General features: G+C 36.3%; 1 protein-coding gene across 1 annotated transcript in view; it reads left to right on the plus strand.

Moving 5' to 3' along the window:
• The window catches only part of HECTD2 (HECT domain E3 ubiquitin protein ligase 2), a gene marked incomplete at its 5' end in the record, with an annotated part of 31,092 nt that extends 15,303 nt beyond the window's left edge, over window positions 1–15,789 (plus strand). The window contains 11 exons of the mRNA XM_017725858.1: window positions 360–467; window positions 2,313–2,445; window positions 3,732–3,839; window positions 5,323–5,348; window positions 6,386–6,544; window positions 6,842–6,916; window positions 7,794–7,881; window positions 8,137–8,243; window positions 9,422–9,537; window positions 10,151–10,294; window positions 13,247–15,789. Of these exons, the coding sequence (XP_017581347.1) occupies window positions 360–467; window positions 2,313–2,445; window positions 3,732–3,839; window positions 5,323–5,348; window positions 6,386–6,544; window positions 6,842–6,916; window positions 7,794–7,881; window positions 8,137–8,243; window positions 9,422–9,537; window positions 10,151–10,294; window positions 13,247–13,367 (1,185 nt within the window). The remainder of the gene's footprint in view (window positions 1–359; window positions 468–2,312; window positions 2,446–3,731; window positions 3,840–5,322; window positions 5,349–6,385; window positions 6,545–6,841; window positions 6,917–7,793; window positions 7,882–8,136; window positions 8,244–9,421; window positions 9,538–10,150; window positions 10,295–13,246) is intronic.
• Window positions 15,790–21,389: the final 5,600 nt, after the last annotated feature.

Below are 21,389 nucleotides of genomic sequence, written 5' to 3' on the forward strand. Positions count from 1 at the left end.
CACCCCCACCTGTGCATTCCAGTCTTGCTGGATATGCCTTGTGAAGAGCTAATTAAAGCACAAGCCACTTTCTAGAATCTTATAGGTATATTTTTAACAATTTGGGAAGTAAAAAAAATTGTTGCACAATTGCCACCTTCTTGTTAAACCTCCCAGTAAGTTAGTTCAAACATAGTGTAAATGGTATCTGCAGTAGGAAAGGAATTTCTCTCCATCTCCTAGAAGATACTGAAGCAGTTACAATGTTAGGGAAATGTCTTTAATGCACAATACTGAGAAGTTTTTACAGTTAACAAGTGTGACACCTTTTTTTGAAATTAAGATACTGCATGTGTAATGTTTCCTTCTCATTCAAATAGCAAAGCCTTGTGGATAAAGTCTCTCGAAGACAGAAGCCTGACATGAATATGTTATTCCTAAATGTGAAAGTGAGGAGGACACACCTTGTCAGTGATTCACTTGATGAGGTAACAAAAAAATATAATTAAACTGTGTGTTGCTGCAGAGTAGCTATTGAACTTAGATTTCAATTCAGTAAGTCATATTTAAATCTTTTTCACTAAGAGATTGGGAATACCACTACATAATACTAAATAAAAAGAACTTCACTACTGTCAAAATTGCAGTGCTGCAGGACAGATTGGGCTAGACATTTTGAAATTCGTTTCCTATGCTCATACTGCTCCATAGCTAAGCCCATAACAAATATGCATACTCTGCACATGGTCTGTATTTGTGTTAGTAATTTTTGTGTTAAAAATACAGTGCACAATTATCAGATTATGTAGGACTTGAGTCCATGAAGTAGCATGAATAGGATGTGACTAATCACTAATGAGGTTGTTCTGTTCTAGTTCTTGGAATTTTTTATTCTTTTCCTTCTCTATCCTGTAAGAGTAATTTTAGGCTTTCTTTTCTTAAATTCTTAACTTGATTTTAACTAATTTGTCACATTCTTGAATGTAATTTTTCCTTTTTTAGAAATAAAACAGGTGTTTCCATTAAACTAGGCAATTGTTCAGTATCCACTGAACCTTGCTCATTAACATTATTAAATGAAATTTAGTTCTGTCTCTTTCTCAACATTGAGAACAGCCTGATAATACTGAAGAATAAGTCCAGGTAGTGAAAACAACATCACACAAATTATGATTACTCATGTCAGAAAATATAAGTTTAAGCTTTATTCTCCTATTTTAAAACCCGTCTATTTTGGCCTTTTCTCCTATGAAGAAATATGATTGGTAGTATTGCTTTCTCTCAGGCATTGTAGGCTTTTTACCACACTAAAATAACCAAGAGCAATTTCAGAAGTTTTTATAGTCAAAATATTCTCCTGTTTGTTTCTGGTGCTTTCTTCTACCCATCTCAGAGATGAGTAAGAACATATTATAGATTCATATTCTCAAAATTATGGGGAATGGCATGTGGAGAGGGAAGATGTCTTACTTTTATTTCAAATTTTAAAAAATAATTTGCAAAGAAAAATCACTTCAGATAATAAATAGCTTGTTTCAAGTAACACCAATACCTATAGTTACAAAATTTGTGTAATAGGAATTTACTTGAGCTGCTAGCAACACGGAGATTATTTTATCACAAGCGTACTCTTGACTGGTTTAAACATTTGCTCTGGAGCTGGACAGTAATTAATGTTTTAAAGAAAACTTGTATGGGGACTCAGTCTGAAAGATCACTGCTAATTGTAAAAGGCTGTAATCTAATTATTTGCAGGTTTTTTGTGGTGAAATGCTGTCTCTTAGGAAAAAGCAATGAAAAGAGCTTGTCACCATTGTCTGAAAAACAGTTTTATAAAGCAGCTGATACTTGCTGGCAGGAATCTTACACAGAACCAAATGGTGTCCAAATATTGAAAGTTTATCTTATTCCCTTATTTCTAAATATTTCCAAATTATGTCTAATTACTTTTTAAATTTGTCATTTCTTCCTGGTAGCACATCTTCTGTAAAAGGTAAAAAATTATACAGGTCTGAAATATTCCAGACAGACTCAATTCATTGCATCTAATTGCTTGTTAAGTCTATTTGTACACCACCTAACTTCTTTTCAAGCCCAGAGAGTGACACCATGTGCAAAGTAGTTGATGGTGTCAAGTAGTCATAATTGTCTTGCTTCGGCAATTCAGTCATTGTTTTAATATAGTTTTGACCTATTAGTAGAAAACTATGCAAATTAATAGTTTAGGCAAAGCAAGAGCAGTAGAATAGAGGCTGAGGTGTGTTCTCCATGGCTAGAAGTAGTGACAATATGTTAAATCTCCTTTTTCTTCTTCCCTACCTATTTCACAATAGCTAGCAAGGAAGAAGGCAGATCTGAAAAAGAAGTTAAAAGTCACATTTGTAGGAGAAGCTGGTCTTGATATGGGTGGCCTGACAAAAGAATGGTTTCTTCTTCTGATTCGGCAGATTTTTCACCCAGATTATGGTGAGTCCTCATAAATATTCTTAAGTACAATGTGCAAATTTGTTCAGACTCTTGTGTAAGCACTGCTCAGCAGTAATAGAAAAGTCTTTGCATTATAAATACTGTTTTCAGCACAAATCCAAAACATAGCCTTGTACTAGCTATCAGCTACGAAGGAAATTATCTCAGCCTAAACCAGCACAATGGTTTAGCAAATATTCAAGTGGAGATAAGGCCAAATGTATTGGTTTATCATCTACCATCCTTCACTATTTCTTCACATGCTGCATTTTCTCTTTCTGCCCTCAGTTGTCTTCATATTGCTAGTTTAGGGAGTTTTCCTGGTTTTTGTAAGTAGCTGCAGCTGGACACTGTTACTTTGGTCAGTTCTGGCAAACTGCTGACCTTGGTCTCCCATATATCCATGGGGTTTTTTTGGTGCTGATAGTTGCACTGAGAGTGCCTGCAAGTTCTGGTACTGTTTCTGTGATTAGGATAGGTAGAGGTTAGCTTTTACTTGAATCGTTGTCATCATATTGTCTGTTTGTGGTATCTGTGTGGCCAGTATTCTTAAAGGGGTCTGAAATAATCTCAGGAAAGAAAGGTCTTTCAGTTAGGAGCAGAGACAGTATAGGCAGGTGTGAGCCTGAATGAAAAAGCCTCCCTCTGCTGTTACCAGGACCTGTGAGCCTGTAATGACATGTCATGCCCAAGGGAAAAAAAAATAAGACTTTCTGGTTAAGTAGGAGATTGTAAGACATGAATGAGCAGTCATAAACAAGCAGTTCCATCCACTTGTGTTACAGTGATGTAGATGGATCTGGGTGAGTTTTATTCACCACTCTAATGAGCTTTCCTTTGGGCGTGGATACATTACTGATGACTTAGTGGGTTGAAGTGTGACCAGGATGGCTTTTAAATTGATTTCCAGGGACTTGAGCATAACACCTGAAAGTCATTGGTAGAATGCAAGAGCTTGCCTGTCTTTGCCTGGAAGTGTTCATGTGCCTTAAAATCATGGTCCTTTGTTGTTTATAGGACTACTTCTAAAGGTACAGAATTTTAAGTCATAAATATGTCATCGTATCTGCTGAGATTGTTATTTGCCTGTACCCTTTTTGTAGTAAAAAGGGGTCTGTGTCAAGACATGACGTTGGTGATAGCAACCTTAATAGGAAACAATTTACCCTGCAGAAAGCGTTCTGTAAGTTTGACAGTTCTGTTAGTAAAAATGCTGTCAGCAGAGCTTGGTAACTGATGAGTTTGGAAACATTCAGAGTAATATATTTTTTCACTATCTCTGGCAGGCTTCCTTACTTTAAAGTGTAAATTCTTTCATTGTTACGACTATCAGCCAAGTGTGGGAGGAGTTCAGAAATATTCTTGTCCCTTGGAAAGGGACTGTATCCTCTGCTGTCTTTAATGTTGAAGATGCAAATAACATGTCAGAAGCTTGGAAGGGAAAATGTCACTGTTCTTGCCCTTTCCAGGTTAACTGATTCTTCAGATTTAGCTGTGGAATTTAAAAATTCTTAATTAACTCAGCGCCTGCTTGTGTGTTTTGCAATGCTTTCTTTATCTTGGTGTGGACAATTAATAAATGGGATTCAAAACCTACTTTGCTCCAGCATCCCTATAATCTTTTAGTGTGTGAACCTTGCTCTGCCTTACATGCAGCTGTTCTGTTGTTTCTGGTAATGGCAGTGTCCAAACCTTTTGTGATGAGCACCTTTTTGAGCTGGAATTCAAAAGATAAATTGCTCAGGAGAGTGGGGGGAAAATCATGAAGGCAGTTCTTTGTCTGTAATTTGTCATAAGAACTAGATGTCCCTGAAACAAGTTGGATTTTCAGTCTTTGTTTTTTTATATCAAAAGGACTTTATTTTTTTTCATTTAAATATTTTTCACCAACTTTATCTTCAAACAGGGATGCAGTGAGCTGTTGCATGCAAGATGTGCTTAGAAGTATTCCTTGCTTTGGTTTGTACAGACCATGGCAGCAATAATAAACTTGGCCCATTCAATCCCAACAAACTGAAACAGTCCATCACGTTTTATCCCAATTACTTCTGCATTAGAGGCACGCTTGTGTGGAGTGTGTCTTGCTTCTCTGAGCAATACTTCCTAGGCATTTCAGAGCTGTTATCTGCTTTCATTATGTAGGATTTTACTTTCTGCCACTCTTTAAAACAGAATGTTCTGTATCTGACACAAATAGCAGTCAAACTCGTCTATACTCATGATTTGAGTAGGATCTAGCTTGTCATTTAGACCCATGAGTGGCTTTTTTAGGGTACATGTGGTTTGGGGCTTTTTTAACTTTTCTGGTATAATTTTTTGATAGAAAATATGAAACATATCCCTTTGCTGGTAGTGTGTGTATAACATAAACCATTTACAGTTTTCTGTTCCAAGAAGGTAAAGCTTACAGTATTTGTATCATGGGATTCATGCCAGCATTTTTAGGGATTGTCATCTGCTACTGACCTAGGAAGAAAGGAGGAAATAAGTGGGTTTACATTACAGTAAGTAAATTTTTGGTTAGACAGTTAATGTTTATGGCAGTACAGATGCTGGAGTGCAATGAAGAAACAGATTGTACAGACAGTGGAGAATATCCACAACTGGAGGCCCTGAAGAATGTGTTGCACCAGCACCCAGCAGGGCTGGTGGGCTTGAGCCCACTTGCTTGCTTCAGGCTTGGCACTGCCCTTGGTGCTCCCTCCCAAGCATCTTCCTGCAGACTCCTGCCGTGGTGGGAGCAGGGTCCTGGGAACAAGCATGGAGATGTGGGCACTCTGAGGAGCACTTCTAAGGGTGCATGGGTAAGAAAGGTGAGGCTTTGTACGACTTCTTACAAAGCTCAGGCTTTTTAAGGGCCACGTTGCCGTTGTGCAGGCATGTTCCACCGTCTGGTTGGAGCCGTATCCTTTTCTGTCCGCTAGAACGTTCCAAACGACAGCCATTCGATGAGCTGGTGTGGGGAGGAAATAAGGCACTGGCTAGAGCTCCTTCAAAGGTTGTATATACTCCTGTGTTCCATTTAAAATGTATTTTTTTGAATATTGTTCAAGCAAGAACTAAAAGTAGGAAGAAAATGGTGGTGTGTGGGTATGTGATACATTTCACAGTCAGAAAATGCTAAATCGACGTTAAACATGCAACTTCTTTGTGTATAAGTTGTAATTTTTTATGTACTTAAGCCTCTTCAGTTTCTTTCAGTAAACATTAATGTGCCTGTGTGAAATAATACTTAATTTAAGTCCCCATTGAGCAGTATGTGGCTTTTGCCTATTTTATTACAAAATGGAAGCCACATGCTATTTTTAGCACAAGTTTATTTTCTAGGTTTTCTATTGTGCCTGTATATGAAAACCTAAGACAAATGATTTATGGTAGTATATGCTTATAACTCCACTGAGGTGAGGAAGTAGTGTCCCTTTACTGATTGCAGTTGGATCAGATGATGGTTGTAAGTCTCTTCTAACAGAACTATTCTATTCTTGTGAGAAGTTGAATTGGGATAGTTTCAAATTTGTTTCATGGGTTCCACTTAAATGTGCTAATGGATGAGCTGTAGTACCAGTGCAGGTTTTTCTTAATGCTTTTATATTTACTTAAAAGAAATAGTGCTTTTTTGAGCTCTCACTAAAAAAATACATATTTATCTTTCTCTGTTTTTATAACAATACTTTGGAAAAAATTATTGTAGATATTCTTGTATAGACTATTATGAAGAAGATTCTGAAGCATTCTGTCAATGTGCATCATTTGAACCATGTTAACCACTGCTTAACCGTAATGCAAAACTGCATTTAAAATTGTCAGTCCAGAAAAAATTAAATAATTTCCATTCCTTCTCTTTGTGGAGCATGACTCTTAGAATATTTTTTCCAAGCTGCAAAAATACTAACTATAATAAGGATGTGTCAGATTTGCCCTTAACATTTGACATATATAGCTTATGGGACTTGCTGTATATAACAGCATCACCTTGGATATTCGTTTCCCACCTTGCTGTTACAAGAAATTATTGAGTCCTCCCATTGTTCCCTGTGATCATAACACACTTGTAGGCATCTGTGGTGTCACATTAGATGACCTGTTTCAGATTATGCCTGTAAGTATTACATTTTTTAAGAGAAGAAATTATTGATATAAAACCTGATTTATTTATATTTAATGCTTGAGTTATGAACTATTTGAAAACAGCTTTTTTTTCAGCACAGGCTGATAAAGTCTCCTTTTCTTCTGCTGAAAACAGAAAATCTCAATGTTTTCTAGCATAGCATGCAGTTTAAATGTACAGCTTTTTCCAAGATACTTTCTGTATAAAACAATGCTTCTGGCACGTGTTTGCGAAGTGCATCACTTAGTTTTTTAGATTTACTAACAAGTTTTTTTTTTTTTATTGCAGGAATTGGCGCATGGACTAAGTGAACTTCTATCCTATGAAGGCAATGTCGAAGAGGATTTTTACTCAACCTTTCAGGTCATTAAGTGCACCAACCATAAGTGCTTCTCAACCTCATTCCGTGATTTTTCCCAGTGTTAAAATGGCAGTGGAGTGGCTCATTGCTGTGTGATTGCTGGTGGTTTGGAATATAACTGCACGGAGATCAGAGCTTGCTCCAGGGGCAGCGCTGCCCAGGATCTCTGGCTCCGCGATGAGACTCTGAGCTGTTGTTCCCTGGCAGCATGGGTGGATCCCAGTGCTCACGGCCAGGGTCACTTGGCCAGCTGCTGGTGCATTTCCAGCTCTTTGCTCTCCTTGACACCACCACCTTGCAATCAATGAGCAGGCTTGTGAAATTCATCTGGCTGCAAGACAATCCCTTTTCTGTCTAATGCAGAAGATAGTCAAAGCTTACTTGGTTATTTTATGCATTTTGTCCAGGAAATCTCACTTCAGCAGTAGCCTGTTTTTACAGTTTTGCCTGACCTCTGTGTTGTAACTGCTATTTCAGTTAAGGAAGCCTTTTTCAGTTACTCTTCATTTCAGAACACACATACTAGTTAATGAAATTTCATATTGGTGGTACTTTGCTCCTAGGTGAACTACATCAGAACAAATACCTTCTTAATTGTATTTGCTGTTCCTATACTGTTCTTTTGTATGAAAAACTCCATGGCTCCAGAGACTGCAGGTCAGTTTGACGTGCCACTATGAAACAGGGTTGATATTCTTTGAATACTAATTTTCTGAGCAATGTGTTGAAAATTATAATATTTAACTTGTAAAAACCTCACAACTCTCAGAATTGCAGCATTTGCTGAAGAGAGAAATACATGACTTCATACAAGCTTTGTTGTTTGTAAGTGTAGGAGTTCATTTTCCAGTGCTGACCTTGACTCCTCTTTTTCTGTAGGTTTTTCAGGAAGAATTTGGTGTTATAAAATCTTACAACTTAAAGCCAAATGGAGATAAAATTCCAGTCACAAATCGGAATAGGAAAGGTATTTCAGTGTATATTAACTACACATACTTTGCAGATTTAAGTTTGTCCTTTTTCTCCTTTCTATAAGCCTAGGTTTTCATTAATGAAGTGTGAAAATGAAATGGCTGTAGTTCTTTCTGGTATGCCTACCAATTTAATGGTATCTAAAATTAAATGCATTCATTTTTCATAATTTCACTACAATTTTGGAAGCCAGAACAGGTGATTGATTAAAATTATTATCGTGTAACAATTTTATTTTTTTTTTTTTTAGAATATGTGCAGCTCTATGTTGATTTTCTTCTCAATAAATCAATCTACAAACAATTTGCAGCTTTCTATTATGGATTTCATAGTGTCTGTGCTTCATATGCATTACTGGTAAGAGTAAAGTGAAACATAACTCTTCACTTCTATTTCAAGTATTTGACAATGACTTAACTAAACTAAAACAAATTGCTCTGGATGATTTTAAGACTTGGAAAGAGTCTTGATTGATCAACAGACTTGATTAGTCCAACATAAGTAGAAGAAATGAATCAGGTAATCAACTGCTCTCTGTAGTGTTTCATTGCAAAGAGATAAAGCTCCAGAAGACAGGTTTATTACTATGTATTCACAGACACTTCACAGGCTCTCCTGTGAATGTTTACAAGGTTTCTTTGTATTCCCTACATTTAGGAACTGCAAAACAACTGTGTCTGAGGGCTCCTGAGTGACTCCTCTGAAAACATCTATTGCTTTTTGCAGGAAGAACACTCAGTAAAGCTGAGATTAAACATTCTTCTACTTTCAGTCCTGTTTGGCTGTTGGAATGATTTTGTAATTTACAGCATCCCTTCTGCACTGAGAAAGAAGAGGCAGTTTCAATTTGCCTGGTATTTTCTAAATTCCAGTGACACCTGGCAGCAAAGCAAGTTTTGCCCAACCACAGGGAAGGTTCTAGAAGGACAGTGAGATTCCATTGAAATGCCATGACATGCGTCCATGCAGCTTGATGAAGGGGTAGTAAATGAATAAGTAGGTTCTGCAGGTGTAAGTTTAGTGGGTATTAAACATGGTTTATTGTTATAAGGATTCACTTTGCACAGCAGTGTGTACAACTAAGAGTCAAGTCCTGTCAGCCTCTGCTGCTCAGCTACCCACACTAGGACTTGTCAATGAAGTGGAAGTTGAAATCAAAATTGACATCAAGACCCTCCCTCTGGATTCCAGATGTACAAACTTAATTTTCTTCCCGACCCATTTGTAGTCTGATCAGATGACAGGCAAGTCAGTGTAATAATTGTAAGAATGATGAAGAAGTGAAGAGCAAAATATGCTGAAATATTGTGTTATCCTGTAATTAAGCTTTCTACTATATACAGCAGTAAGAGATTCTTCAAAGTGCTGAGGGATTAATCTTTCTATAATCAGTGTGTATCCAAGTTAGAGACTTAAAATGAATGATATTCTGTTAATTTTTCTATAATGACAAAATAAAAATGTAATCTTAATCTAGTAGCATAATTTCTCATCTTTTTAAAAAAATTAAACTTTTTTTCCTTGATTTATGGCAGCTACTTCGTCCAGAGGAGGTTGAAATACTTGTCTGTGGCAGTCCTGAACTGGATATGTCTGCTTTACAGCGAAGTACCCAGTATGAGGGCTACCAAAAAACTGATCTTACTATACGGTAGGCCTGGGTTTTTATTCTAATTACCGAGTTTAAAACATCATGGAATGTTAGACTTCCAACAGTAATCTCTTCAAGGGTAATCTGAGAATGACTGAAGTTTTAGAAACCTATTTCCAAGTAACACAAGGACACTACTAAATTATCATAAGTAGGAAGAATTAGATCCTTAATGGTATGTGTTTACTGAATATCCTTAAAAGATTATGAGCACATTGAAGTAGAGTAGTTTGAAAAGAAAAGCTCCAAATCCTGCATATGAAATCTCAGTATTTTTATTATCCAATCTTCTAAAAATACTTTTTTGCCCAATTCTCTTTGATACTAAGGACATTTATATTAGTGAGTAGAAGGCATTTATATTTTTATAGATAAGTGGCTTGAGGCATCTTTTGGCAAGACATCATTCCAAAATTAATAAAACATTGTACTTGTCAATTTGTTGGGAATTTAACCTTGTATATTGGGGTACTACTGATGTCCTATATATTAATTAAATTATTGGTAGGTGATATTTATCATGTAGAACTTGTGGTTTTATTATCATCTTCACACTATTTTTTTACTATGTTGCATCTTTCAACATTTTCTTCTCCCTCTGCCCTGAGCATAGATACTTCTGGGATGTAGTACTTGGATTTTCTCTAGACCTTCAAAAGAAGCTGCTACATTTTGCTACAGGAAGTGATAGAGTACCTGTGGGAGGAATGGCTGATCTGAATTTCAAGATTTCAAAGAGTGAAACATCCACTAATTGGTAAGTAATGTTTTGGATTTTTAAATTTTTTTTCATTAACCTGTTTCCCAAGAGTCCTTATTGCTCTTGAATGTCTTTTTAAAGAAGAGTAAACTAATGTGCTGAAACATAGATTTAGAAGAAACATAAAGATTTTGGTTACAGTCTAGCTGTGTTGAAATTAGTTAGAATAGGATGGAATTTGGGCCCAGCTAAGAGTTAAGAGAGCTGGACCTGAAATGGGTTTAAGATGTTAGTAACTGATTACCAAATAACTGATGACCTGTCATTTATATGTTTGCTTAGCTGTGCTTAGAACGAGGAATAGAAACATTGGTAAGTTGCCAATTTCCTCCCTTGGTGGGAACCTGTTCAAAAGTCACACAGGAGGAAACTTAGAGGTCACTAAAGTAACTAGGATTGTTAAAGTTCAGAGAGGCGAAAAGGTCAAACTGAGGAAGATGAGTTACTTCATCTTTTTAAGACCACTGACCTAATTCAAGACCACTGACTCAATTCAGAGCACACACTACGAACGCTTAATGACATGTAAGCTCATTTCCATACAAAGCGGAGAATGGGAGGTGTTAATGTTATGAATATGCATTTGTATTTTGGATATTCATAATGTTTGGAAATAAAAGGTATTGTGTTTGCTTGGATCAGGGCCCTGCATCTTAGGGAGCTATCCCACGCAGTGCCTGGCGCCAAATAAACATACACTTTCTAACTCTAAACTGTTAGAGAGTTTTTGTCCGTCTCAGTTGGATATCGGTATTAGATCGATATTCAGATTTTGGTAAAGCAGTGCAAGGAAGAAACTGCATGGACTCCTTTAGTTTGCCTTCAAGTATACCCATTTATTGATTGCATAGATTTAAAAGTTGTTTTTCCAGTCAATGTTTACATTTGAGGACAGTAATTATTTATAGTGATTATTTACATGTTTTCAATTCAAATAAATTATGTATTTAATCATTCCTAACATGGCAGCTGACCTAATGAAAATATACCTTGAACTACCGTGAATTTTCCTGAATTTGTTGCGTTTGATGGCATTATTTATCACAACCTCTGCAGTTGCAGAAAATGCTTGCATTCTGTCTTGATGGTCTAAATAAGAATTTCAGCGTGTGGCTGTGAGGGTGTGCAGCATTCTTTAGAGCCTCTGGTGAGTGGCTGATACAGAAGGTGCTCAGAAGATACAGGAGCAAAGCAGTCTTGCAATTTCATTGTGATTAATTTGTTCATACCAAGTTCATATGCTTCTGGCAGCGTTTTATTTTGTGTTGAATTTACTTGGGATACACTTTCCTATTAGTATTTTTCTTCTTAAGACTGGAGAAAGTTTAAGCGATTTGAAAACTGTATGGAAAAACTTGCTGCTCTGAAGCTCACTGTGAAGCAGTAATTACTGGCTTTATCTAGATTTCCCAAACATTTAGAGTAATCAAAATACTTAAATGGAACTATATTTTTCAAAGTCTGAATTTTGCTGGGTTTTCTGTGAAGAGCTGATCTAAATGCATAAACATAATACATTTTGAGTTTTTTTAAATTGAATTTATCTCATTACTGAGGTATTTCTAATGCTTTTCTCAATGAGCTAATGACTGGTTCCAGTAACATTAAAGGAACATGAAGATCAGATGAAAAATGAAGAAAAATCAGTCAACATTGAATCACTCTTTATGTTTCTTCTGTAAATTGTTCTTTTTCTTAAAAATGAGAAAATGTGTTTTGAAATAGTGTGCATTTTAAACGGCTGTAGGGTCTGTGTTTTGCAAGATAATTGTTGCTGTCAGACTGCCTGCACAGAAATGAATGTAGACACCATCATCATACTGCTCACACAATAGGATCAAAGAATTTAATAGCAATAAAAATTGTCAAATTAATAAAAGCTTCTCAACTTTCTGAAGCCAAGACTCCAGTCCAATTAACAGCTCTTTGCTGATCATTTAAAGGGCAGGGAGGGGAAAGTAGCTTGGGTTTCAAGACTTGGGGGTTCCACCCCCTTTTGAGAGTGTTTGCCAATGATCAAAGGCCAAGTTGGGGTCATTCAAAAGACTGAGGGATTAAATTAAAAGAGATCTAGAGGGCTTTTGAGTCACATAATAAAATAGGTGTGTCCAGATTTAATACATTTTTCAGTGTGTTTTCCAAATGTCAGGTTGAGCTTCAGCTTGTTGTCTTTCTCCTGTCTCCTCCTACAGCAGATTACTTGAGGGGCGAAGTCTGTATCCTTGACTATATCCGTGTGTGTCCTCCAAGTCACTTGAGAATTTAAAGGGCAAGGAGTTCCTGTAGCTTTTTATCACCTGTGGTTCATCAACTTAAGCTATTCTAGGGAGAAATAAAGTTTCCAGTGTTTTAGTCAGGCATTCCTTAGTCCTACCTGCAATACGTATATTCAAGCTCTTTCTCAGGAGAAACTTGGAACTGAAAGTGTTGGTATAGCTGAGACCAGAATTTGTGAACTGTTGTTTTTCCAGCATTTCATCATTTCTTCAGAGCTTCCCACTTAGGTCTGTAAAGATGTGTTCTACCAGGCTGTATTCTGTATCCTCACAGATACGTAACTGTGGTTCTTCTAGGTGTGTCTGTACCTACTGCAGGACCCAGCTTCCTTTTCCATGTTGTGGATTCTGACTATACCCAGATTTTGTGTTTAGAGAAGTCATGTAGTACCTGGAGTTTCCATAATCCAGAAGGGAATGTTTCCAACTTGAAAAAAAAATTAAGATGGGGGAGGGAGTTGCAGGCAAACAAGTTCACCTTAGGTACTTATGACCAGCAGTGGTGTTACTTGCATTCAACAGAACTTGAACCACCATTAGGATAAATGTTCCTTTTACAGGATTTCCTACTTAAAAAATAATTAACTGAAAATGTGTAGGCAATTGGCAGTGTTCCGGTTCTATTGCATTATTATTAAATGTGTTTTGTTGGGTATTTTTTAAATTATTTTAGGTTACCTGTGGCCCATACCTGCTTCAACCAGCTTTGTCTCCCTCCTTACAAGAACAAGAAGGAACTGAAGCAAAAGCTGATCATTGGCATTTCAAATGCAGAGGGGTTTGGTCTAGAATAAGATTAAATACTCCAAGAACAGCATTTTTATGTAGCATTCACTCTCTTCTGATTGTGCCTTTAAGCTTTTCATTTTTATGTCTCTTGATACTGTGCCAGTTTTATCTCATTTAGTTAAATTTTTTTTATTAAATATGAAGTGTATGTTTTTTCTTGAATGGCAAAACATCTACTGCTTGCTTTGTCACAGAAAGTAGCTTTTTTTGTACAAATGCTCGTCTGTTTGAAAAACAAAACCCAACTAAGACAATTCCCAAGTTTTAGGTTTTTCTTAATAGCACTTTATCATTAATCATAATTCCTTTACATCAAGGTATCTCACTGGGAGATAATATACAGAATATTTCTCTTAGTTAATCCCAGTGGTAGATTGTTTTCAATTAACATTAATAATAGAAAAAAAAATAACATCAGCATGTAGCCATTTTTTTCACAAAGGCAAATAGGAATTTTAGTATTTATAAAATGTATGTAGTTTTATTATTCTGGTTTTCCTTCTCAGTGAAACCAGCTGTCTAAGAAGTATGTAAATAACTGTCTGTGAAGAAATAGGGTTTTGATAGTGCCATTTACTGCTATAAAATTATTTTTTATGAATAAGAGGTTTTAGATGTTGTATATTCAGCTTTTACACTTGACTGTACAAGAGAGTTAAAAGGTATTTTTTCAGCTTGAGGGGATTCAAGTTCAAGCTACAGGTATTAAGGAACTTGTGTGTTCATTCTTAATAGCAAACTAGCCAGATCTACTGTAGCATTATAGTAAACAAAACTAGATATTTAAAATAAATTCCGCATCTGGTGAAATGCTTTAGGAAGAGAATTATATCCACAACACATGGAAAACTGATATAGTGTATCATGCTATCATTTTTTGCAGCAACTTTGCTGAAAGTCGTAAATAAGCTCTGACAAAAGTGAGTACAATAACACTGCAGAAAAATATTTCAACTTTCATTAACTTGGAGACCAGCATTTAAAAACAATGTTTTGTGTTTTTCACTGCACAAACTACGTGAAAAGAGTTCTTGGTATGTCTGCTCTGAGTTAGTAAATTAGCAGCTGGGGAAGAAATGGTTCTAAAATACTGAAATAATTGTAAGTCTGGGTTTTATTCATTAAATGGAAAGAATTTATGAGCATGCAGTATTGTATTTTTAAATATGCATAGCTACTGTGTGTTCTGTAGATTTTTCTTTCAGCTGAATAAGGCCCAGATCATTTGAGACACTTAGGCATCTAATTTGTCAGCTTTCCCCATTGACTTCTGCTGGGGCATGGATGCATAAATATCTTGTAGTGTCTGTTCTCAAATACTATATTAGTCTTCTTTTCTCTCTCTGTATTATTTACATACAATCAACAGATTTACAAATTAATCTGCCTAATTCATGCTTTCAAAGCTGTTGTGGATATTCTTCAATAACTAAGTGTAAATTTTATTTTTTCCTTTCTCCTAGAAAAGTTACTGGTGATTTTACTGATTTTAAAGGCAGAGATAAATACTAGGATATTTTAGAATATTTGGCACTTTATTCGTTGTGCTGTTCTTGATACAAATAATAAAATTTCCATTGACTTTAGCCTGGAACTATACTAGGTTAGCACAAAGAGTGTTAAAAGCAGTGCTGAAAAATTCTGCATTTTTACATTGTATGTCCCAAATGGAGATTTTAAAATAAATCTTAACTTGCTGGATTTCAGGTGTTAAGAAATAAATTAAGCTTTCCCTGTTGCACTGGATGAACTAGATAGCTGCAAGCAATGTTAAATTTCTAACAGCTGAATATGGATGTAAGTAAGAAACCTGGAAGCAAACACCTACCCCCATTCCTCTCTCTGTAGAATTGGATTCATAAAAGGTTGGCTTATGAATAAATAGCTATACAGTTTATCTGAAAACATGGCAAATTAGCCAAAATATTTTTTTAAGGCTTAAGCCCACTTTTAATAACTATTTCTCTACTATTGTTAAAATAAAAGCTTTATCTTTTCTCATTTTCACTGAATTGCACTTTGCCTTCTGTTTAGTTTTATTTATTGGAGCTTTTTTTGAGATAATGTGTAATATTACCTCAGAATTCTAAAAATGCTATTGTATTTGCATCAGTTTTTAAATCAGATTGTCATTCAAAGACATTTTATATATTTCCTGATGTTGATAAATAGTAAATTTTGTATTTGTTAAATGAAAGCATTGCACTGTATTTATGAAATAAGCCTCTGATAATTTTAAAACTTTTATTCAATGATGTTTTGTTGTTCCTGTGTCTTGCCCTGTAACCTAGCAAATCTTTTTTTATCTTCATCATTGTTTTGTACTGTACAAAAGAAATCTGGTTTGTACAAACTTGTTCATTACTAAGTATCTATTTTTATGTATCAAAATTGTCCAGTCATTAAATCAAATAATTCAATTGCTGACCTCACTTGTATGATTTCAGATTTTCAAAACTGGTCATAATGGGTTTAAAATTATGATCAACCTCTCTGCTTTTGGTTTATTTTTCTTTTGAAAAGTTCTCTGTACCATAACTGTTCCGCTAAAACATTGCATGGCTCACTGAAAAGAAACTAAGTTTCAACAACCAGACATACACCAAGACTTATATTTCATATTTACAGTCAAAATTACAGATGTTCTGGTGTATCCCATGGTGTAATAATGCTGTAAAATAGCGTGGATCCTCCTCATGGATCCAACAACTGGGGTTGTTCCACGGGGAGAAGAGAAGGCTCTGGGGACTCGTCATTGCAGCCTGCCAGTACCTTAAGGGGGCTCATAAAAAGGAGGGAGAGGGACTTTTGATATGGGCAGATAGTAAGAAATGGTTTTAAACTGAAAGAGGGCAGTTTTAGATGAGATGTTAGGAAGAAGCTCTTTCTTAGTGGACAGATGGTGAAGCACCAGAACAGGTTGTCCAGAGAAGTTGTGGATGCGCCATCCCTGGAAGTGTTCAAGGCCAGGCTGGATGGAGCCCTGAGGAACCTGATCTAGTGAATGGCATCCCTGCCAATGGCAGGGGGCTTGGAACCACAAGATCTTTAAGGCCCCTTCCAGCCCAAGCCATTCTATAATTCTGTGATTCTAACTTAATTTTCCTTATTTTGTTTACTACCTCGGTTACAAGATTACTTGGAGGTGCAAGAAGAGGCAAAGCCACAAGCTGTTGTATGTTTTATCTTTCTTTTTTTTCTGCCTAATTTGAACATTAAAATCAGAAGGGACAGGTAACAAGACCATTGTGCTTTCATCACAGGTCCTGATCACAGAACTGTTACCTTTGTACCACTCAAGTTACCTACAGATGGCAGCAAAGATGAAGACTGAAACAGTTTAATGAGAGGTCAGACGTTCCTCTTAACAGTAGATATTATAAATGCACATAATGAAGAAAAAAGTCATATCTTATAAATGTATATCACAAATAATTGCGGATTTGCAAAGTCAGCAAATATAAATTGGTTTTTAGCAAACAAATATGGAGAAAGGAGAAGCAGCTTCTTGGAACTAGTGCTGGGGTTTGAAAGTGTCTTTTCTTTCCATGAAGAGTTCCGTAATGTGTTTTTGAGACCAGTAAAAGCCTCTGGCAAAACCTCAGAGAGGAGATTGATTCTAGCTGATCTCTGACCAGTCAACAGCCTCAAGACTGATATTTGGAAAGAGCTTAGCAAGCCTGGCTTGCCTTGTCCTGTTTCAGCCAGGGATCGAATGGCTGGTGCTGGGGCTTAGAATACTTGATTTTTTGGCCAAAAGTGGTGAGATTCCTTCTCTGTAGTTATAGTTGGTGTTGGTACTGGTTGACTTGCTCCAGAAGCAAATATTATACCCACTGTTAATCTTCATAGCTGTGGTATTTAATATTCTTTCAGAACCCCTTCTTGAAAAAATTAAAATATCTTAAAGGTCCCTCAAAGCCTCTGTTTTCATGTCCTGACTGTCAGGCAATAATGTGTTTTTCCTTCTAGAGCACCTAGTTCTCTTCCAATAAATTTGTTTGGGTCAAGTAACTTTTCAGTCTATTTCTAATTTATTTTTTTACTTCAGGGTCTGTACTGGTATATGTGTTACTGAAATTCCTTGCACTTTTAAATATTCATAGTGTATAAGAAAATAATAACAAGATGGCCTGGACTGACAAAGCTGTTTCACTTGTGTTAGAAATGTTCTAATTAATAGTGAAGTAGGTTTTGTTGTTAAATTAATGAGCAAAAATGGCCCCTAGAGATCTGCACCTTTCAAATTGTTAATTAAGTTCTTCCTGAATTCTTTAAACCCCAATGGCTTTATGTAAAATACAACAGATCAAGGAAGATGGAGAAATTTTTTCTGATAATCTGGTGAAGTAGTTGCTCATTAGACCCTGGAAGAGTGGGAGAAGTTCACATAAGTTGGGCAAACTAAGTTCTGGACTCTTCTGCACTACAAGAGTTAATAACTATATGCATAATAATAGGATATATCAATGAATGTCGTGTGTTTTGTATTCTACTACATCAAGGCTTCATTTACCACTTTTCTTTCTTACATCAGTTTAATGATTTGGTACTTGCAGTGAGTGATGAATAGACTTTTACTTTTTGGTGCAGTGTTTTCTTCCCATGAGAGTCGTCCTAGATTCTGCAGATATATGGTGTTCAGGTTTAATTTAAGGGCTTCTTATTTATTTTCTGCTTTAGTTCTATAACATGATTTCTTATTAACCAAGAGAGATTAATCTGTTCTCTCAGAGTTGTTAGTTATCTTCACACCAGGATCTCTGGCTGCTTCTGTACTATGGATAATAACAATCTAGCCTCCACTGGCATTACCAGAACAGAGCTATTTGTAGCTATGTGTATGTAATTCAAACATCTTATCAATGGGTGAGTTTACTCAGTGTACATTCCATCTCTGCTCTAGCAGAGAGCTAGAACATTAATTTCTTTTGCTATTTGTTTTGTGTCAGTAGCAATACTGTGGACATCAAGAACTGTGTTTTGTCCTCTGGAAAATCAATCCAGCTGGATATAAAGTAGCTAAAGCACAGTCATTTTTGAAAGCCATGGGGTTTAAACTCAAACATGTGGGTCTTGGGTTTGGTTGTCTTCTGGTAAATGTATGTAACCTCACACTCCTGGTTTCCAAAGACTGTGGTGGCAGCATCTGTACTGCTTGGGAGTTTTAATAGTTGGCCTTGATTAGGAGTAATGTGCCACACTGAGCAAAGAAGGAACTTAATTTTGTCATCTTGCTCATCTGCTTTAAAGAGGGATCTTTTCCCAAATCTTCCTACATGCCAAGATGGAGAATTATCCTGCTCAGATACTTGAACACCCTGACAAGACATGTTTTGTGATATTAAATGCATAATATTAATTCTTTAACATATTTTAATAGAAAAGTTATTTAATCATATCAGATAAGTGGTCTGTGTAAAACATAGATGAACACAGTAGCAGAATAGGAGAAATTTACTTTGTTAAGAGAGCATTTTGATGGAATTGCTTTTTAGTTGGAGAAACCTAATTTTATTTCCTTAGATGGTGAGGTTTAATTTTTCTAGGGTACAATATTTTAGAGAGTTTAAGAACTGAAATTATTTTCTTTAATTCAATAGCTATGTTAGATAAAGCTAAAATTTGAGTAAACAGTAATATTTTCCTACATGTACTGCTGTGTAGTGCTTATTGCATTGTCTAATTGTACTGATATCAATAAAGTGTTCTTCATCACTTTTCTTTTGAAATTCTGACTTTTCTGGCAATTTTTACCATGGAAGAAAAGCTCTCCCAAGCACTGAAAGCAGTTGGTATTCATTCAAACTGAAAATTTTAAAGTAATAACAGACATTTGTTCCTGTTGCTTATAAAGAAGCTCATTCTGTTTTGGTTTGGGTGGCTTTGCTTTAGGATTCAGAATCTATTCAATATCATATTTCTGCATATTGGTTGAAATGCATTAAGCTGTTACATCAAATAGCACATTCTGGAAGGTGAAAACTCTCTTTCCAGTAGCTTCTGCTGCTGGAAGTTCCTGTAAATATGTGAAAAGGATTCCAAGTTAATAATTGCTTTGTTAGTTGCCAGATAGGGGCTGAAATCTCCTGGGGTATTACAACCAAGCTGTGTTTGAATTACCAGGGGGACGTTTGCTTTCATCCTATTGATCATCTCCTTGCCCATGCTGGCCCAGTTTCTGCTGGTGATGGGTTTCACATCCTTACAGGGGATGTTTTAATACATTTCTTACACTGACAAATTTAACACCCTTTAATTCTTCATTCCAAAAAGCGAAGCCAATTTCTTCAACAGGCTATAATGTTGGCCAAGAAGTCTTAGGCACAGAACTAAAATCTCAATTAAATTAGTTTAGAAGACATTTATTTTCCTATATGGGAATTTAAACGTTAAACACCATCCTATAATCAAAGGTGTTGAGGCAACATCAACAGCTGTGTCTTCTGTTCCTCATTCCCTGGTTGTTTTTGCATAAACTGCTGTAGGCATGTCACAAAAACATGGGAAATGTGTTAGGAGTAAGTTTTTACATGAAAATGATAGCGTTGGAATTTTTCTCTCTCTTTGCTTTCATCCGCATGTGGTAGCTGTAGTTGTGTGTGGTTTTCATTTGTAACTGTTGGCAGTGGGTACACTGCAGCTGGGAATCTGAAGGTGTAATTGCTTGCATCGTTTTTCACATCATTGCTCAAAAGAAAAAATGAGCTTTCTGTGTTTCTCTTCCCTGTCTTCAGGGCACCTTGATGCATCGAGACTTTTCCATTTTATGGTGCAAAGGTATTCTCAGTTTATCTTTTTTCCTTGAATTTCTTAGTTAATGTGTTGCTGGTTTTATTGTTAGGGCTTATTAATTCTATATGACATAAGCATGGCTGCTATGCTTAATCATACATTCAGTTAGCATTTTCATACTTGTAGGTGTACTGGGAAGATGAAATTGCTACTTTCATGCAGCACAACCAATCCTTGTTTAATTTCTCCTGTCATTACTTACAGCAACAATCTGCATTACTTGTATAGTTCTGCTGCCCTTCACCATGTTCAAGATCTACTGTCATTCATAATACAGTAGGTATGTAATTGTAGAATGATAAAGAAATAGAAGCTTTCACTTTGAATTTCCCTAGATTATAAAATCACCCCTTTGGTTATTTGTGACCATTTTTTCTAGGGGTTTAGTTTCTTTTTCTTCACTAGATACCAGGTTTTATTTTGTGTTTTCTCAAGACACAGGGTAACTTAGGGGAATTTAACAGGCATTTTAGAACTGAGTTGTCACTTGCACTCATTAATTATTTGACTTGTCTGTCCTTATCCTAGCTACACGCAGTGTCAATCCTCTATTTGCAGCACATTTTCATAAATCAAAGTGAGTCTAATATTAAGGAAGGATACACAGGTAGCTGCTGCAAAAAGATAATGACTTTTGTCTGTAGGGTGCAACTTTTAAATATATCTCTGCCTCTTCAGAGAAGAAAAGAAAGGCTGATTAAAAACAGTGGTTCAAGGTGGTGGCAGGGGGAAGTGGAGAGAATTGCTGTGCTGCTTCTCTCATTTTTGAGGAGCTAGGCAGAAGCTACATATTGAAGATATCCTGGAACAAAAATCCCTGAGGGATAACACTGCGAGCTTCAGATCAGTCATTGTAACTAAATCTGCTGTTCCTTTTTGTTGCCACTAGCTTATTATTTGAATTACCTTGGGGATGTTTGCTTTTTTCCCTGCTGATCTTGTCATAGCCCATGCTTACGTAATTTCTATTTGTGATGGCATTCTCATGCTTTGATTGTCAGAATTGAGCCCCACTTAGGAGGTGAGAAAGAAGCCAAGGCTTGTCTTGGACATGGGATATGAAATCCCACCCTTTTCAACAATATGTAGAAAGCTAAAGAGTTTAACAGAATCTATCTCAAGTCTGTCTAGAGGGACCTGTTTGTGAGCCAGCCAGATCAGTGCTGGTGGGAGAACTTGTTTGCTGAGCCAGCACAGAGGCTGCAGCAGGGCTTGGCAGGGCAGCAGCCCCG

This window comes from Corvus brachyrhynchos, unplaced genomic scaffold (genome assembly GCF_000691975.1).
Source record: "Corvus brachyrhynchos isolate BGI_N302 unplaced genomic scaffold, ASM69197v1 scaffold61, whole genome shotgun sequence".
NCBI lineage: Eukaryota > Metazoa > Chordata > Aves > Passeriformes > Corvidae > Corvus > Corvus brachyrhynchos.